We start from the raw sequence: 17,776 nt of genomic DNA on the forward strand, positions 1-17,776 counted from the left end.
TCTCCAGTCATGCAGCTGCAGACTTTATGAAGTGTATAAACCTTTCATCAAAACAAGCTATGTTCAATGTGTATTGAGCGTGACAAAGAACGAGATCTTTATCAGAAACATTTACCCAACAGAGACAGCTTTTCATTCACCCACACACTCTCACACACACGAGGGGAATTCTGTTTTAACACTCACAAACAGGATCTGTGAACATGCATTAGTGGAGAGATGTCAGAGTGGGAGCACGGCAGAGCTGGACAAGTATCCCAAAAACAAAAAATCAAAAACTATCATAACCCCAGTAAAGGTAGACACACACACACACACACACACACACACACACACACTCAAATATATTTTCCTGGAATTGCCAGGTGAAAAGATGAATGTAGAAACATTCGGTGTCAGAGTGATTATACAGGTCAGGTCTGTACTCGTGTTTAACACTATGAACTAATTACCTCTTCTGTTGTGTCAAACATTAATGCACAACCTGTTCAGATGATTATATCTGATACATTAAGACTTTGATTGCCTCCATTAACACATTTCTTCATATTTAATTTACCTGCATAGAAGTGAAGTGTCAATAATGACCTGATAAAAGATTTTAAATCCTCTTCATTATGAGCTGTGTTTGTGTGTATGTCAGGGTGTGGTCATGACGGTTCACAGCACCTGAAGATGAGCTGTGCCTCCGTCATATCTGCCAAACAATCCAAACATCTTTATGACACGCAGAGAGCTGCTGCTGCAGGAGGAGGAGGAGGTGACTCACCCCGGCTGTCAGTCATGACGACTGCAGGGGAGAATATGAGAATAGTCAACTCTGAAGGAGGAAGCAAGAGGGACTTTTCTTTTGAGCACGCTGAGCATGCTTATTAGGGCGAGTATCGGTGTGCTGGAGGTGAAAGAGAGAGAGGACGCAGAGTAGACAGGAGAGAGAGAGAGAGAGAGAGTGAAGACAGACAGACAGAGGACATGGCCCGGCATGCTCTTTTAACATGTTTGCACATCTCTCTTTTCCTCTTCATGCGTGTTTCTGCAGATGGAACCCAAGTGGAGAGCGCGACGGCCCCGGGGGATTTCATCATCGGGGGAATCTTCCCTCTTCATGAAGATGTGGACAGACAGAACGTTACCTTTGAACCCCACCTGCTGCCGTGTATCAGGTGAGATGAACTGAGGGATACGTCCATGCTTTTTCCTTCTTCCTCTTCTTTTTTTTTTATCGCTCACTGTTTATCTTTATCCCTTCTGTGGATGCAGAAATCCAAACTCCCTGAACTTTTCCTTAAAGCTTTAAGAGACAAAAAAAAAGAAAAATGTTTAGAGGTTTGAGCCTGTGCCTGTGAAACAACTTGATGGAAAAATTAAGTTGCACAAATTAATTTAAATGTATTGCCTTTAAAAAAAGTCACTGTGGCTTTTGCATCATTGATAAGCAACATGCATCATTTGCATCATTTTTGCATCATTAACAGGAAGTCACATGTTTGATATAAACACATCTTATGTAACTCACAATTATTATTGCCTAATTGCTGAATGAAACCTATTTTATGCTGCGTACATTTCATCACAAAATAAACAGTGATATCATGTTGTTTGCCCCAGGTAATTAAGTAGTGACCGAGCAGAGCGATAAGAGGGCTCTGGCTCACGCTCATTAGGGCAAATAAAGGGCACAAGAAGTGTTGGGTTTATACAGGTGTAAATATGTGATTTGGAGATGGGATGCTGGACACACACAGAGAGACTGTCTCATGTGGACAGAAGTCTCCGCTTAAAGGCTTTAAAAGGCCAAAAGAATGACAGAACTGAGCAATGAAGAGCAGCATTTTAATATGGCTCATAAATAAAATGCACAAACATATATCAAACTATTGCAGGGTACTTTATCGATCACACTTAGGGGTTCTATTTCAAGATATATTGTGGGAAAACAGGCAAGAGTGGATTTTGAAAATAGCCAAATCTAGACTTCCACTTTCTAAATATGAAACATAATATTCCCTCCATCCATCGACTGTCTATTCCGCTTATCCCGTCTGTTTGTCTGTGATCGGCGTATGGAGCCGAACCCATCGAGGTGCACAGCGAGGAAAAAGCTGCCACACTTTATTTTATTTTTTTATCATTTTTTTTATTTTCTTTAATTTATTATTTTCTTTATTTTCTTTATTTTATTTATTTATTTTATTTCTCTACTACACTGTGGTATTTAAATGTTTAATATCATTATTGCTATCATTATTATTTGTCCTTTGATTTTTTGTTAATTCGAGCTGCCTATATACTTTAAAAAAAAAAAATGTTTAGACTTACTGTAAATGCTTCTATGTATATTTAAAATATAAGACCCATGGGAGGGGGGCAGGGGAGGGGAGGGCAGGGGGGCTATGAAAACTCCAGGTTTGCAGGGTTGTGTTGTCATCCTCTTCTTTTTTTCGACAGGGATGGTAAAGCTGTGAGGTGGCAGAGCTTACTGTACTGTGCAGCCCAATTCAAAGTGTTTTAATACTTCAGTCCCGTTCAGTCAGAAAACTCAGATTTACTTTTTTTTTTTAAATGTATGATGCAGCAGCAGAACAAAGTTTGGCATCCATAGACTCTGACCTCATCGCTCCTCCATGTTTTACTTTGGATGCAGAAATCTGAGGAGAGTTGGGATGATCTTAAACCCCCCAGTCGGAGTCTTACAGGTGGATGCTGGGGCGGGAAATTAACGTTTCAAGCAGATTAGACTACAAACAAACTGTTAACATAACATCAATTATAGCATGACAGATAATGAGCAATCATTATTAACTATCATTTATTGTTTGTTAACAGTCAAATAACTATTAATTAAAGGTTAATTAACAATCTATTTACCCTTTATAGATGATGGATATTAAAAAGTGTTATCGCTTCCTCTCATGCAGATAACTGTATCGGATAAGACTTACTTAGTCCAGATCAAACTGAACACTGATAACCAGTTTACTGAAAACCAAATCAATCACTGACATTGTGTGTGGACGATATCATTCTGAGCATCAGTGTTGGATCAGATCTCGTTAGTCATTTTACAGTTGCCAGTTAGTCAAGGATGAATGATAACAGTTATCTTGATTACACTTCCTGTTCAGTCAACTGATTATTCTTTACGGGTAAAACTGGGACTTCAGACACACATAAGGAGTTACAGATGCCTGAATGTGTTCGGACTCTTTCACTTTGCATCGTGGGGGGTTTTCCTGCATGCAACCAAAACAAACCGGACTGATCATTCCTACCTTAGGGAAAATAAATCTTCTGAACACCACATTTCTTGTCCCTTCGTACACAGAGTCTGCATTAAACTAAATCTGTTTATAGAGATGACAACACACTGAAAACACAACAACGTCTTTGATAGCTGGTAGATCAGGTTTCTCTGGATGCCCTGTGCCTGAAATGACATAAAAAGCGCCATCTCTTTACCGTGGAAATAGATTCTCAGAAGATCAGCAGAGGCGTGGCTCCCTGTGTGACCTTGCGGGACTGGTCTCATCAAATAGAGAGGCGTTTTTGTGCCTTTATTGTAGGACACACACACACACACGCACACGCACACACACACACACACACACACCTCCAGGCATGCAGTAACCCTAACATGTGAAATATAAGTTTGGGACACAGTTAAAACATTAATATATATGGTGTTGTTTTGTAAGTGTTGTCTTGCAATAATTCTGAAAAAAATGGAAAAAGAAGATCCGCAGAGGTGGAAGAAGGAGAACACCTGCAAGTGTGAACACTGACTTCCTCCGTATGCATGCATCGATTAGATGACATGACCACAAACAGCGTGCACACAAAGTAACAAAACGTCATAATCAATACCATCATGTCGATTCTCAAAGGATCAACAGTGTCTTTCACTCTAAAGCCTGAGCACCGAACCCTTAAAGGAGCTAACTGGTTTGATCAATGATTGGCAATAAGTAGAAAATGTCTTCCTTGGATCTACATGACGACTTTTTAAGATGCACTTTTTTAGCAGAATCTATTTCTGATTGCATTATAAGAGATAACAGAAAGCATGCTGATGACTCTGGGCTGTTCACACAGGTTTAAAGAAAGGCGACTGGTGAAATTGCTGGGTATGATCAACGCCATAGAGACGGTGAATAGATCTCCTCCGCTGACCGATGTCAACATCACGTTGGGCTACCGCATCCTGGACTCGTGTTCTGATGTGGACACGGCTGTGAGAGCCATGGCGGACTTCATGCAGTCCAACTGCAGCTCGTCCGCCGGTGTGCAGCCAGTCACTGCTGTCATAGGGGCGTCGCACTCTGAGACGTCGATCGCCATGGCGCGGCAGCTGACCCTGAAGATGATTCCTCAAGTGAGTACAAAGAACCAGGAAAAATACTTTTATGGGTAAAGGAGGCAGTCTAACTATAACTGTGCCATAAGTAATGGGTAAGAATGCAGCAGAGCAGGTTTTAAACTGGCACGAGAAAAGTAGAAGAATAAGAATCTATTTTCCGCTAAAGTATGAACAGCATTCCACAGAAGGGATTAAATATCAAGGTTGGTGTGTAGGTGTGGCGGTGTGGCACAGATGAGCAGGAAAATATACAACAGCATCCTCTCTGAAAACAGAAGGAAATAGACCGTCTGCCAAATCTATTGTCTTCCTCTTGGCACCAATTGACAATCTGTGCAGGTGTTGTCTTATATCCAAACAGCTTATGACGTTCATTAGAAGTTATAAAAGAGAGAAGCATCAACCACCTCAGGACACAATCAAGTTCATTTACGTGCAGCAATATTCAGAAACTGTGCAAATTCAAAAGAGCAAAACGTTCAAAGCAAATGCAGCTGAAACACGCTGCATTACACATAGCATTGATATAAAGACAAATATTCTCATTATAGCGTCGTGTAGCGGACTCTGTTGCTACGGCCGCTACGGCCGCTACTTCCACGTTGTTTATTTACGTCACGTCTTACCTCAGGAAATCCCCCTGAGCCCCCTCCCCTCTGACAGGGAAAGTCCCCCGCTGTGAGGAGCATATGTGAACGACTAGGTTGGGAGGGGGCGTGGTCAGACACAGCTCATTTACATATTTAAAGTTACAGACACAGAAACAGCCTGTTCTGAGCAGGGCTGAAATAGAGGGGTTTATAGACATGATCAAATACAGGATCAGAGTGGATTTAGAACAAGAAACTTCACACACATGTTTTGAGGAGCTCTGAGACTTATTTAAACTGAAGGAGAGGAGGAGAATATGTGACCTTTAAATGTTTAGAAGTTGGCCTTTCAATTTGTGAAAACTTAAATGAAAGCTTTCTCGAGCCGGGTTGGTTGCCCAACTTGCAGAGTTACGGTCACAATGCTGGATGACTGTAAATGTAGGCCTCGTGGACAAACAATTTCATGGGTTCAGAAAATACAGTTTGACAGTCTGACAATTTTTCACTCAAACCATATTTATGTCTGTGATACCAAGTGATAATCTCTGGGTTTTGGTTTTGGGTTTTTTCATGGTTTGGTTCATATTTGAGCCTAAATTACATATCTTAATGATAAAAACATTCTCGTCTCCAGATCAGTTATTCCTCCACTGCTGTCATTCTGAGTGATAAGAACCGCTACCCTGCCTTCATGAGGACCGTCCCCAATGATGAGCACCAGACCGCTGCCATGGCCAGTCTGCTCAGCGACTTTGGCTGGAACTGGGTGGGAATAGTTACCACAGATGGAAACTACGGCCAATCGGCTCTCGACCACTTTGTTTCCCAGGCGTCTCTGAAGGGAATCTGTGTGGCCTTTAAATCCGTCCTACCTCAATCCGTTACCAGTCAGCGCATCCCGACTGTTATCAGGCATACCGCCGAAACCATCCTAAAGAATCCCAAGGTGCAGGTGATCGTGTCGTTCGCCAAGCCCGCCCACATGACGGACCTGTTCCTGGAGCTTCACAGGAGAGCAGGACAGCGCATGGAGTTGATGAAAAGAGTGTGGGTGGCCAGTGACAGCTGGTCCACCTCAGACGCTCTGAAAGACAACCTAGCTCTGTCGGACATCGGACATGTTGTGGGCTTCACCTTCAAAAGTGACGACTTGTCCTCGTTCAACGAGTACCTGAGCAGGCTGGTGGCGGCTGGACCCAAGTCCGTGAAGAACAACCCCTTCGTCCAAGAGTTCTACATGTCGCTGAATTCCAGCAAAGGTTCTAGAGACTCTGAGCTGATGGCGGAAGCCGCGGCCAAACTGAAAGAACACGCCTATGCTGACACCATCTTCGGCGTGGAGACGGCTGTGAGCGCCATCGCTCAGGCTGTGGCGTCAATCTGCCGGAACAGTGACTGCAAAACACCGGGCGCAGTGAAACCCTGGCAGGTATGAACTTACTGACGGTGTGTGTCTGCTGTTGTGTAGAACTTATTAGGGCCATGTGGGTTCTTTTTTACGAGTAAGGGAAGGGTGTTGAGTTACAGGCAGGAAGCTTAAGGTCAGATTCAGGAATAAACGTGATACCTCACGAAACACGGGATTGAATAGATTCACTGCCTCTTTCCTACATCGATGGAGCTGCTGAAAAAGAGTGTTTTCCCCCTGCAAAACCTGTTCCTATCACAAGATATAAACACAGGTGAATTAAAGAGTCTGTTCTTGTAAAGACTCCATAAAAGACGAGGGGGCGTCTTGTAGAGAAACATGGCTGTAAGGTCAAACAGAGGTTTCTTCAAGGACGTTTTCAAGGTCAAAATCTAAACCAAGACTCAGAGGAGTTATGAAAACAGCATGCATATTTGTGAAACCTATTACACAATATGTAACAACAATATGTAGAACTTTGGTTTGGTGCGCTTTGGCGACCACCAAAGGTCTCTGAGTGAAACTGCACTGTCGTGACACGCGTTGTGCTGTTACGCCTCCCCCCCACTCTTAGACAACACACATTTGTTGACAAGCAGAGGGTGGCGAGCCAACAAGACGTTGTTGTGAGAAGCTGAACAACTATGTCGACTAAAACGGGTTCAATTTTATTAAAGGCTTTATATGCGATTTTTTGATCCAGCAGATGTCGCCTTTGAGCACCAGCATGAAACCAAAACAACTCGCGCTGCATTGTTGTGTTAGCATGCTAATGCTAGCGATCTTTATTATGCTGGTATCTTCACACTGCATGTAAATTTACCTGAAATGAGCGTGATCTAGAAACACAGTTAAGCAGTGAGTACAGTATGTTATTCTTCTTTTCTCTAGTCCCTCAATTAAACAACTTTTATACGCGAGGGGAGGAGTCAGCCGGCCGTCCTGGCGATGTAAACAAACTGAAGATAGGACTCGGAAAACTCGGAAAACATCACAGACAGTGGAGCCCATTGTTAGCAAACTGTAGGCAAACTGTTAGCATGTAACCATGATGTCTACAGGCCGAGGCTAAATTGCTGCATTGGAGAGGGCGAGTTATCTTATGCTAGTTGAGATCGGTTTGTAAGGTTCCTAAATTATAAAACTAACTTAAAGATCAATGAGTAAACAGACAACTATCTGGCGTAAGGATGGATTTATTAATTCATTTGAAAAGAAGCCTGAGACTTAACTCGGGTGAGACGACTTTCTGCACCCGGTAAAGCTGCAAAACATGAGACGACGATTACACAAACGATACAGCCTTATGTTATATCACAATCTGTCATGAATGATATCTGCAGGGACGTTCACTCTGCTTCTTGCTCGGTCACTCTCTTGTTTCCTCTTCTTAGCTTCATCCGTCCTCTTCCTCCTCGCCTCAGCCGTTGTATCAAACAGTCTAAAGACGGCTGACGGGCTTCTTTTTCAAACTGAAGGCTGTTGTGTGCCGTAAAGTCAGACACACTTCTCAGGAGATATCCACGGCTTGCTGTAAAAAAAAAACAAAGAGCCAGATCAACAAAGAGATTACGCAACCTACCTCTAAAGCTATGCAACTGAAAAAAAACGTTTTCATGCAATCCACAAAGAATGTGCAGAGGGTGACTCATCATCTGTGAGTACAACACAGAGTCATCAGCAAACTTGATTAAGACATATTATGACATTGACAAATAGGCGATCTGGCAACGCTTTGGACATGAGAGTGACGCCATGTTTCCCCTGTTGATAGTTATTGCACTATTAAATCAACCTTAGAAACAACTATTTAGAGGTGGAACAGTTACACATTGTTGCTCTAAGATCTTCTTTTTAGTAACTTCTAGTCGTTTCTTTCCGATCTGTGTAACGTCCTCCCTCCAGAGGAACAGCTGTGTGTGCCTGGTGCGTGCATTGAATCAATCCTGCAAGCCAAAACGGACATCCTTATTTGTTTATAATAATTGCCCCTTTGTGTGTTCATCATTTACGAGATAATTTATTGACATCAGAACACTGAGCTCTTATAACATCTTTACTGATCGTCTTTTCAAGAATATTCATACCACCAAAAAAAGTATTTCTGAGATGTGTATGTTAACCCTGGTGAAGTAAACGTGTGGTGATGTGCAGGTGCTGAAAGCTCTGAGGATGAAGGAGTTCCAACTTCGCGGAAAGACCTACAAGTTTGACAGCAAAGGAGACATCGACCTGGGCTACAATGTGATCAAGTGGAGATCAGTGAGGAGAGGATACATTGACGTCCATAACGTGGTATCTGAGTACCACCTGCACAACAACAGCTTCACCAACACCGGCCAACATCTGTACAACCTGACGGTAGACCCGCATTCCTGTGTTTTCATACACATAAACATACTGCACTGTGTGTTTACCCAAAACACTCAGACCTACTAAACCTGAAGTGATCATGAAAATACACATTCAGACGTACGGTAGATTCAGTAGAAGTCTTAAGTTGTGTTAAAAAACAATAAATGTTTAATTTGGAGAAATACATGACACTTAACTATAATTGTGTCCCTCCCTGCTTCCCTTAGCACATCGTCTCAAAATGCTCGAACAGCTGCATGCCTGGAGAGTTCAAGAAAACAGCCGAGGGTCAACACACCTGTTGTTATGAGTGCATTAACTGCACCGAGAACTACTACTCCAATGACACAGGCAAGACACGCTCCACATACACACAGGAATCACAGACAGGCAACACTGACTCCCAGCCAGAGTCTGAGTCAGCTCGAAATGTGGTCACAATGAAGCTGCAATGACAAAGCGTTCACAATCTGAAATAACAGAAATGGAAAGTCCCTCTTAAGGCCGTACAGCTCACTCTACCAGCAACAATGTAAACCCAGGAAATAAGAGTCTCTTTGTGTTTGTGATGTCACTATCGACTGTATTGAAGAAGTGGGTATAGACCACCACACTGTGAAGCCCACGTCTCTATCCTAATGAGTTTATAGTCTCAAGCTCTAGTTTCAAGTCTTCTTCAATGCAGCATGATGTTCATTTTGTAAATTATCGTCCCATTTAGACTCAAATTGACCAAAAGGCTTAAGGGCGGGGGCTTCCTGTGACTGACAAGTCACTACCACAGAGACCTGAAATAGTGTCCAGATGTACTAAAAGACAGTCTGAGGCAGTCGTTCCTTTTTTAAAGAGGACATATTATCCCTCCTTCTCCACCTTTTCAAACAGTCCCCTGTGGTCTAAATGAAACATCTGTGCTGTGCTTTGATCAAAATATAACATGAATCAAGCACCAGAGGAGGTTTGTGACCCTGTATAAACCAGCTCTCTCAGAACGCTCCGTTTTGGTGTGTGTGTCTCTTTAAATGCAATGACCCCCCCCCCCCTGAGTTTTCCCCGTAGACATCACTCCTCTGTAGAGAGAATAAAAATGGCGGACATGCGCAAAAGTTTTGTTCTAGGCTGGGGGTGGAGTCCATGGGTGGAGATATCAGGGGAGGGGAGGGGATTTTGTTAACCAGAATCCCACTGTGACATCACAAGGAGAGCACATTTAAAACAGAGCATTTTTCTCTGTGTTGTAAGACTTATGCAGACCACAAACAAAGGACTGGATGTGTTTATTTCACATGTTGTGGGTCAGTAGACACTCAGGTTACCCAAATATATGTTCAAAAACACTGTACAAGTGGATTTTTCATAATATGTCCCCTTTAAAAAAGTACATTTTGTTTAAAGGCAAAGCTAGCTCTCATGACTTATAGGTGCACCTCCTCACTGACCAAACTTGTGTAGTCTTCAGCTCCACCTTTTTAAAAATGTCCCTCATGAATCCAAAGAAAATAAATATGAGGATGCCAATTCCCTAAAGTTTACGTAGTCTAGTCCACAAACCAATAGATGACATTGTAGTGGCTAAATCCAATTGTTTCTGGGTTTCAGCGGCTTTTCAAACATCCATGTCTATTAGGCAGATTTTTAGAAACTGTCTGATTAAATATTAGAGTTTCATTTGAATAGCTTTTTATTAATGACACAAACACAGTGTTGTGCTCTGTTCTCCTATTGAGGGGATGAATGTTGTAAACACAAACCAAACAACCTGAGTAGAATCTCACAGTTATTTTTCCTGTTGCATTATAACTGCATTGAACCAAACGCTCTCTCTCCCTCTCTCTCTCTCTCTCTCTCTCTCGCTCTCTCTCTCTCTTGCTTGCAGAGTTAGATCTTTGTGATACAGCTTGTCTGATGCTTGTGCTTCGTCCTCCTCGCAGATATGGACCAATGTCTGAGCTGCGATGTGCACACAGAGTGGTCTCATCAGGGCAGCTCCAGCTGCAACCGCAAAGCCCTGCTCTTCTTCTCCTGGCACGATGGCTTCGCTATCGTCCTCGTGGCGTTCTCTGTGCTCGGCATCGTCCTCACTCTGTTGGTCTCTGCTCTCTTTCTGCATCAGCGGGAAACGCCGGTAGTGAAGGCTTCTGGGGGACCGCTGAGCCAGGTCATCCTGTTCTCTCTGGTCATCAGCTACATCAGTGCCATGATGTTTGTGGGCCAGCCCAACAGCTACCAGTGTAAAGTGCGGCAGGTGCTGTTCGGCATCAGCTTCACTCTGTGCGTGTCGTGCATCCTGGTGAAGACCCTGCAGATCCTGCTGGCCTTCCAGTTGAACCCTGAGCTGCAGCTGGTTCTGAGGAGGCTCTACCAGCCGTATGTCATCGTTAGCATCTGCGTGTCCTTACAGGTAGCCACATGCATCGCCTGGCTCGTCCTCAAAAGCCCTTCTAACTTGACCATCAGACTTCCGACCACTCTGCTGGAGTACTGTCATGAAGGCTCGTACCTAGCCTTCGGGGTGATGTTGGGCTACATCGCCGTCTTGGCTTTGGTTTGCTTCATTTGCGCCTTCAAAGGACGCAAGCTGCCCCAGCACTACAACGAGGCCAAGTTCATCACCTTCAGCATGCTCCTCTACCTCATCTCCTGGATGCTCTTCGTCCCCGTCTACGTCACCACCTCGGGAGTGTACCTGCCGGCCGTGGAGATGGTGGTCATCCTCATCTCCAACTACGGTATCCTCAGCTGTCACTTCTTCCCGAAATGCTACGTAATGCTTTTCAAAAAGGAGCAAAACACCAAGAATGCTTTCAGAAAGAATCTGTACGAATTCTCCAGCAAAACCAAAGATTCAAAATCTGAGTCTGGAGGGTCAGAGAAACAATCCTCCTGCGGTATAAGCTCCATCGTCAGCATTTCGTCCCTCTCTTCACCGACAGCTGATCCTAAAAGTCCTGTGGATTCGATGGACTGGGAAGACTGGACGAGCACCACCAGTTTATACCGAGGCTCGACCAAAAGACGCTGCCTCAGGAGAAGCACTAGCTTATAAACTAAGATGTGTTCTCCTGAGCAGTCAAAAATCATTCACATAAAACTTGATCTTGAATTAAAAGATGGAAGGAGGAACTGTCTTAAAACTGTACAAACGACTGTGTCATTCCTTCTCTCGTGACACATCTATGCTAGCACACTGGAAGAAAGATCTGAGTGTGTACAGATCGGTGGAACTCAATACTGACTCGTTCAAGTCACCTTCAAAAGATACAAAATAATCCAGATGACGGTTATGTGGCGGTCATATTTCACCCCACACAAATTGAAGAAAATGAACAGTAATGTTTCTGATCACGTCTGGTTGGAAAGTTAGATGTTGGTGTTTATCACCCTGGAGGTTATTACGGAAATGAAGTTTTGTAGTCAAGACCACACCAACCGAGACCAAGACATACCCGAGACCAGAGTGCTCAGAGACCAAGACCAAGACCAAGACCGAGACCAAGACCATAAATATCACTGAAGAATCATCATCTTGTGTGCAGAGGGCGTGTCACTCACTTAAGACAGTAGCACCAGGAAGGTTGCGGCCGTAACCAGGAAATAAAAAAATCAGTCAGACCAGTCTTGATTTAAAATCCAGAGTCGGCCCAGTCCGAGACCGAGACCTTCAAAAGGTGGTCTTGAGACCAAGACCCTTTTTATATCACAATTTGAAACCGATCTATGTGTATGTAAATGAATGTGTTTATTTATGGCTGTGCATGCATATGTGTAAATGTATATAGGTATGTATGTGTATATATATAGATATATTAGTGTTCTTTATCATTTTTGTCACCACGCAAACAGTTGGGAGCAAACTGTTGGGTTACGGAGGGTTGAGTTGCTGGGCTTTCTTTGTTGCAGAATAAATGTCCTGTTGACGGGAAGCTGGGCTTCACCTCAGTGTCTGCCCCACAGAACGAGGATCTCTCTATTGTCTTTGATTGTCTTTGTTGATGTTTTTTGCATATGGTTGTCTTGCGTTAAATCCTGCTCTTTTCTTTGTTCTATAATTTTGATAAACAAAATAAAATGTATGTGGAGTTCCACACAGTGTTTCTATTATAAAATGAATGTCCATTTGTCTTTTATTAGAAGTGACAGATCAGAGATTTCACTCCTACTTTTCCATTTTCCTTCACAGGTGATCATCCACAAACACAAACACACGGAAACCCACCAGGATCATGAGTCTCTGATCCAGTTGTTTTCAGACCGAACAAATTAGTGAAGACTTACCAGAGATCTTTCATATGTTTATTTCTCCACTTTAACTTTACAAAAGCAACAACAGGTCAAAAACATGCTCGCCCTTGCTTATCTTCCCCCCCTGCAGAGACTCTTTTAATATTGTTTTTTAAAAACTTGGTTTCAGGGATATAGACCACGCCTCAAACACAACCCATTTCAGTTTCATACGTATCAAACAAGCCTTACTTACTCCTATTCCTCCGACGCTGACCCTTACCTTCATCCATTTATCTATCCACCCTCAATCTTCACATTGTCCAAACTCACTCATCATTGCGATCTCCACCATGCAGAGGCGTTGCTTGTCAATAGGTAAGGCAGGCAACTGCTTAGGGCTCCATGCCAGTAAGGTGACCCCAAGGGCTGACAAACTTTGAACCACAGCAGGGGCTGAAAATATGCACATTTTGCAATTACTGTAGGAAACATCCCTACTAAACATCACATGCATTTTCTGCTATGAGAACTAAAGTTTGATAATGGCATTGAAGGAAATTGAAGAAGAATTTTCTGTGTGGGAGTGAAAAAAAAGTAAAGAAAAAAAGAGGAAGACAAGTAAGCCTTTGGGCACTGGCAGGCATAACGGTGATGAACGCTGGTTGGATGGGCTTCCCAATTAATTTTTGCTTGGGGCACCAACAGACTCTAGAATTGCCAATGCCGACATATTACAATAAACTATTCCTAATCAATATCTTTCTTGGTGTGGTCTTTGTTAGTGACCTACGAGTTCAAGAAGAATGTATACACCAATGTGCAGTAACATCACGACCACCCTCTCGTCTGGTCAGGGTCAAAATAGTCCTGCCCCTGACCAGACCAGACATGGACTCCACTGGTCTTCTGATGGTGTGCTGCTGTAACTAGCAGCAGATCCTTAAAGTCTGTTAAGTTGCGAGGTGAGGCCTCCATGGATTGGACTGCTCACCCAACAGATGCTCAGTTGGATTAAGATTTACGAGGAGGGAATTACGAAGTCAAATCAAATTGTCGTGTTCCTCTGAGCCACCTTCTTCCATTGTTCTGTAGTCTGGTTCTGATGCTCGCATGCCCATTGCAGGCACCATCACTGGTAAAACGTAGTAAGCATGGTCACCCTGACTGGTCTGCAGCTATACAGACTCACAAAACAACAAACTGTGATGTAATGTGTCTTTCTATCAAACAAGCGTGAACTTTTTAAGAAGTTGAAGCTCTAGTAGGTCCTCTGTTGGATCAGACAACTCAGATCAGTCCTCCTTCCTTGGACCACACCACTGCAGAAACAGAACATCCCACAAGAGCTGCAGAGTTTAAGATGCTCGGACTCAGACGTCTAGCCTTCATAACTGTCCCTTATCAAATATCACATTAACTTATTAATGCTTAACATATTCCACTCACTGTCTGGTGTCATTGTAAAGAGATAATCCTTGTTATTCACTTCACCTGTCAGTGGTCATAATGTTATGGCTGGCCAGAGAATCGGAGCCCGCCATGCTTCAGTTCCTGCACCGCTCGGTGAACAATGACACAGCTAAAACAAAAACAAAAAAGTGCAAGAGATTCCACTGAAAAAAACACCTCCGCCTCACGTTACAGTATTTACATTATCCTCATTGTTTTTAAAGGATTATTGCTTGCACGCGAAGGACCTGTCATTGTGAAATCAGCTGAGAAGTTGGCGGGGACATGTGGCCTTGCTATGAAATGAATACATTCTTTCCACTGTCACACACTCGGCGAGCAGGTTAATCTTCAGATTAAAGAGTTTTTTGTGCAAATATGTGAGTGTTCTTTGAGTAAACATTCACATTTCATATATAGTACATTTTCTGGAGTCTTCTCTTTTAATTCCAGTTTGTTTCATGGTTATTATGGTTACTACGAAAGTACACAGAAAATTAAAAAATATGGACTTTAATATGGATTTAAGGTCAATTAGGCAATTTGAAACATCTTTGTATAAGAAGTCTACTTCTATCCAGTATGTTGGTCACATAACAATGTGCTAATGGTGATGATCAGCAAACATACCGCAGACATTAGCCTGAACACAGGGATTAGTACCTAAGATTAGATACTGTTGTCAGTGGAGTGTTTGCCGACTCCACCCGAGCGCCCTCCGTCAGGTCACAGTGATGGTACCAGTGTGGGTGTAGCAGAGGATTTCAAACAACTGAATAGCACTCGTATTATTGGAAGCCAGTCTCTCTAGTACTGAGGGGATTTGAAAAGCATTTTCCATCCAGCATCAGTCATGCCTGATGACAGTGAGTCAAGAAGGTTGTGAAAGTCTGAAGTCTGACATGACAAGAATGAAGAAGATGTATAGAGACCTGCGCAGGTCTGGACAAACAAATAGTGCATTCCATAAATACCTGCTGGAGAAATCTATTGTGGAGGATTTTTGGTCCAAAGGGATTTCAATGACTTTAAATTAAGGTCACAATATTCACCATTCACTACTTTGCTCATTAGCATTCTTACTAGTAGCATACTGGCAGCTTATTAGTCTTTTTTAAAGGGGACATATTATGAAAACACTTCTTCAGTGTTTCTGAACATATATCTGGTAACCTGAGTGTCTACTGACCCACAAAATGTGAAATAAACCCATCCAGTCCTTTGTTTGTGGTCTGCATAAGTCTTACAACACAGACAAAAATGCTCCGTTTCAAATGTGCTCTCCTTGTGATGTCACAGTGGGATTCTGGTATAAAAAAATCCTTTGCATCCCCTGGTATCTCCACCCATGGACTCCACCCCCAGCCTAGAGTAAAACTTTTTTATTCTCGCTACAGAGGAGTGATGTCTACGGGAAAAACTCGGGGGGGGGGGGGGGGGGGTCATTGCATTTAAAGAGACACACACACCAAAACGGAGCGTTCTGAGAGAGCTGGTTTATACAGGGTCACAAACCTCCTCTGGTGCTTGATTCATGTTATATTTTGACCAAAGCACAGCACAGATGTTTCATTTAGATCACAGGGGGACTGTTTTAAAAGGGGGAGAAGGGGGAGAATGTGTCACCTTTGACTCCATCAACTTTGGACAAATCAGGGACGTGAACCAGGAGATGGAGATGGCTCACACCCTTAATCCATCATGAGCAATTTAGCAAAGCAGCAAAAGTTACATTGGTAAGAAAAGAAAAATTTGACCCAGACGTCACATACACACCACATTCAAAAAGTCAGTTTTCACAGCAGGAACTAACATAATTACAGCCTGGCAGAAGAAACTAAATTGGCTTATAAGCTCACGTCTCAATATGCACAAACAAATTAAATTAAAAATATACACTCCTAGTTTGATATTGATTTGTTAGACAGTAAGCAACATCATTATTCTGTCTTTTTTGGACAAATGTTGTAGTTCATCTTTATTTGGATTCTTATACACAGGAAGGCCTCAGGGGCGCTGGTAGCCTAGTGGTCAATGCACGCGCCCCATGTACAGAACCAGGTGGCCCGGGTTCGAATATGACCTGTCCCACATGTCTTATCTCTAAAATAAGGGCACTTACTGTTTTTTAAAACAGTAAGGCCTCATAAAAGAGGGTCAATATAGCAAAGTTATATCTATTTGGGTCACTCATGTATTTGATAAGAGGGCTTCACCTTTACGCTTACATGCCCCAGAGACTCTGGGACGCCTCTGCAGACTCTCACAGTTTGATTCTCTGTTTGAGGAGATTATTCTATCTGCAGCGACCTGCTGGCCGTCATGTTTGTTGTAGGAGATCATACAAAGCCCTATTTGAACAATGTGAATCATACATTATAAACACAGACAAAATAAAGTATTGTGGTCAGCATGTCAGAATGAGAGAGTAAACAGCCTCAGGTGTTTATACTCCTCATGCAGTTTTATCCTCGGAGAAATTCCCCGCTTTGAACCCGTCTGTCCGGTTCGGCAACAGATTAAAAAAAGAAGACAGTAAAGGGGAAGAATGATGACTTTAAAAATATCAGACCACTTCACCTGGAATCCTGTCCGTACATCCGGTTCCTTGTTTTAGTAAGAGGGTGTGTGTTGTCATGAAGAAAGAGGGAGGAGGACTGTGGGAAGTTTATTTTCACTCAAAAGACAAAAAAGCACCCAAACAGTCTGATAAGAAAGTCTGCAGGCGGGAAAGAAGCTCGACAGAAACTAAAATTCTCTCCCTGCAGTGGGAAATGCAAACTCCAGCCTGTAATAAGATACAAGAGAGCTGAGATTCCTCACTGCTGTAATCTATTGTCACTGACAATGAAGAATATAATCATGCTTAACAAAGACACCTGAAGGGCTTTTTCCTTGTCCCCTCTGACAGGTGTGAAGATGCCTGCAGTGAGAGCAAGACACCTCAACATCTTAGAAGATGTTTGGACTGTTTCATGTTTTTTTATCAGGCAGGTGATCAGCCAAAGACTGGAAAAAGGAACAAACTGAGCGCTGACCTTTTCAATAATCCAGAGAAGAATTATTCAGATATCATTTCATTCAAGAGAAAGTAGAAATCCATCCATCCATTATCTATAAACTTTGGCCATTTTCCATTTTTTTATTTATCATTGGACAGTGTGCAATGATGCCATTTATGATTTACACAAATAATAATGAAAAGATGGTTGCACCAGATTCAGCGAGTCGCTAATTTCCATCTGTAGTCCGACATAAAAATGATGCAAGACAAACAATAAAGCTCCACTCAACAAACAGAGGACAATAAAGAAATACACCTGACAACACTTACATAATAATAATTAAAAAAACATCATTGGGCGAGAGGCAGGTACACTCTGGACTGGT

General features: G+C 42.7%; 1 protein-coding gene across 1 annotated transcript; it reads left to right on the forward strand.

Moving 5' to 3' along the window:
- Positions 1 to 744: 744 nt before the first annotated feature.
- Positions 745 to 12,798, forward strand: gprc6a (G protein-coupled receptor, class C, group 6, member A). The gene is made up of 6 exons (XM_020655795.3): positions 745 to 1,163; positions 4,093 to 4,372; positions 5,585 to 6,379; positions 8,513 to 8,719; positions 8,941 to 9,064; positions 10,645 to 12,798. Exons 1-6 carry the CDS (start codon positions 973 to 975, stop codon positions 11,757 to 11,759), a joined length of 2,712 nt encoding a protein of 903 aa, XP_020511451.2. The 5' UTR covers positions 745 to 972; the 3' UTR covers positions 11,760 to 12,798.
- Positions 12,799 to 17,776: the final 4,978 nt, after the last annotated feature.

The sequence above is a fragment of the Labrus bergylta genome, chromosome 8, assembly GCF_963930695.1.
Source record: "Labrus bergylta chromosome 8, fLabBer1.1, whole genome shotgun sequence".
Taxonomy (NCBI): Eukaryota; Metazoa; Chordata; class Actinopteri; order Labriformes; family Labridae; genus Labrus; species Labrus bergylta.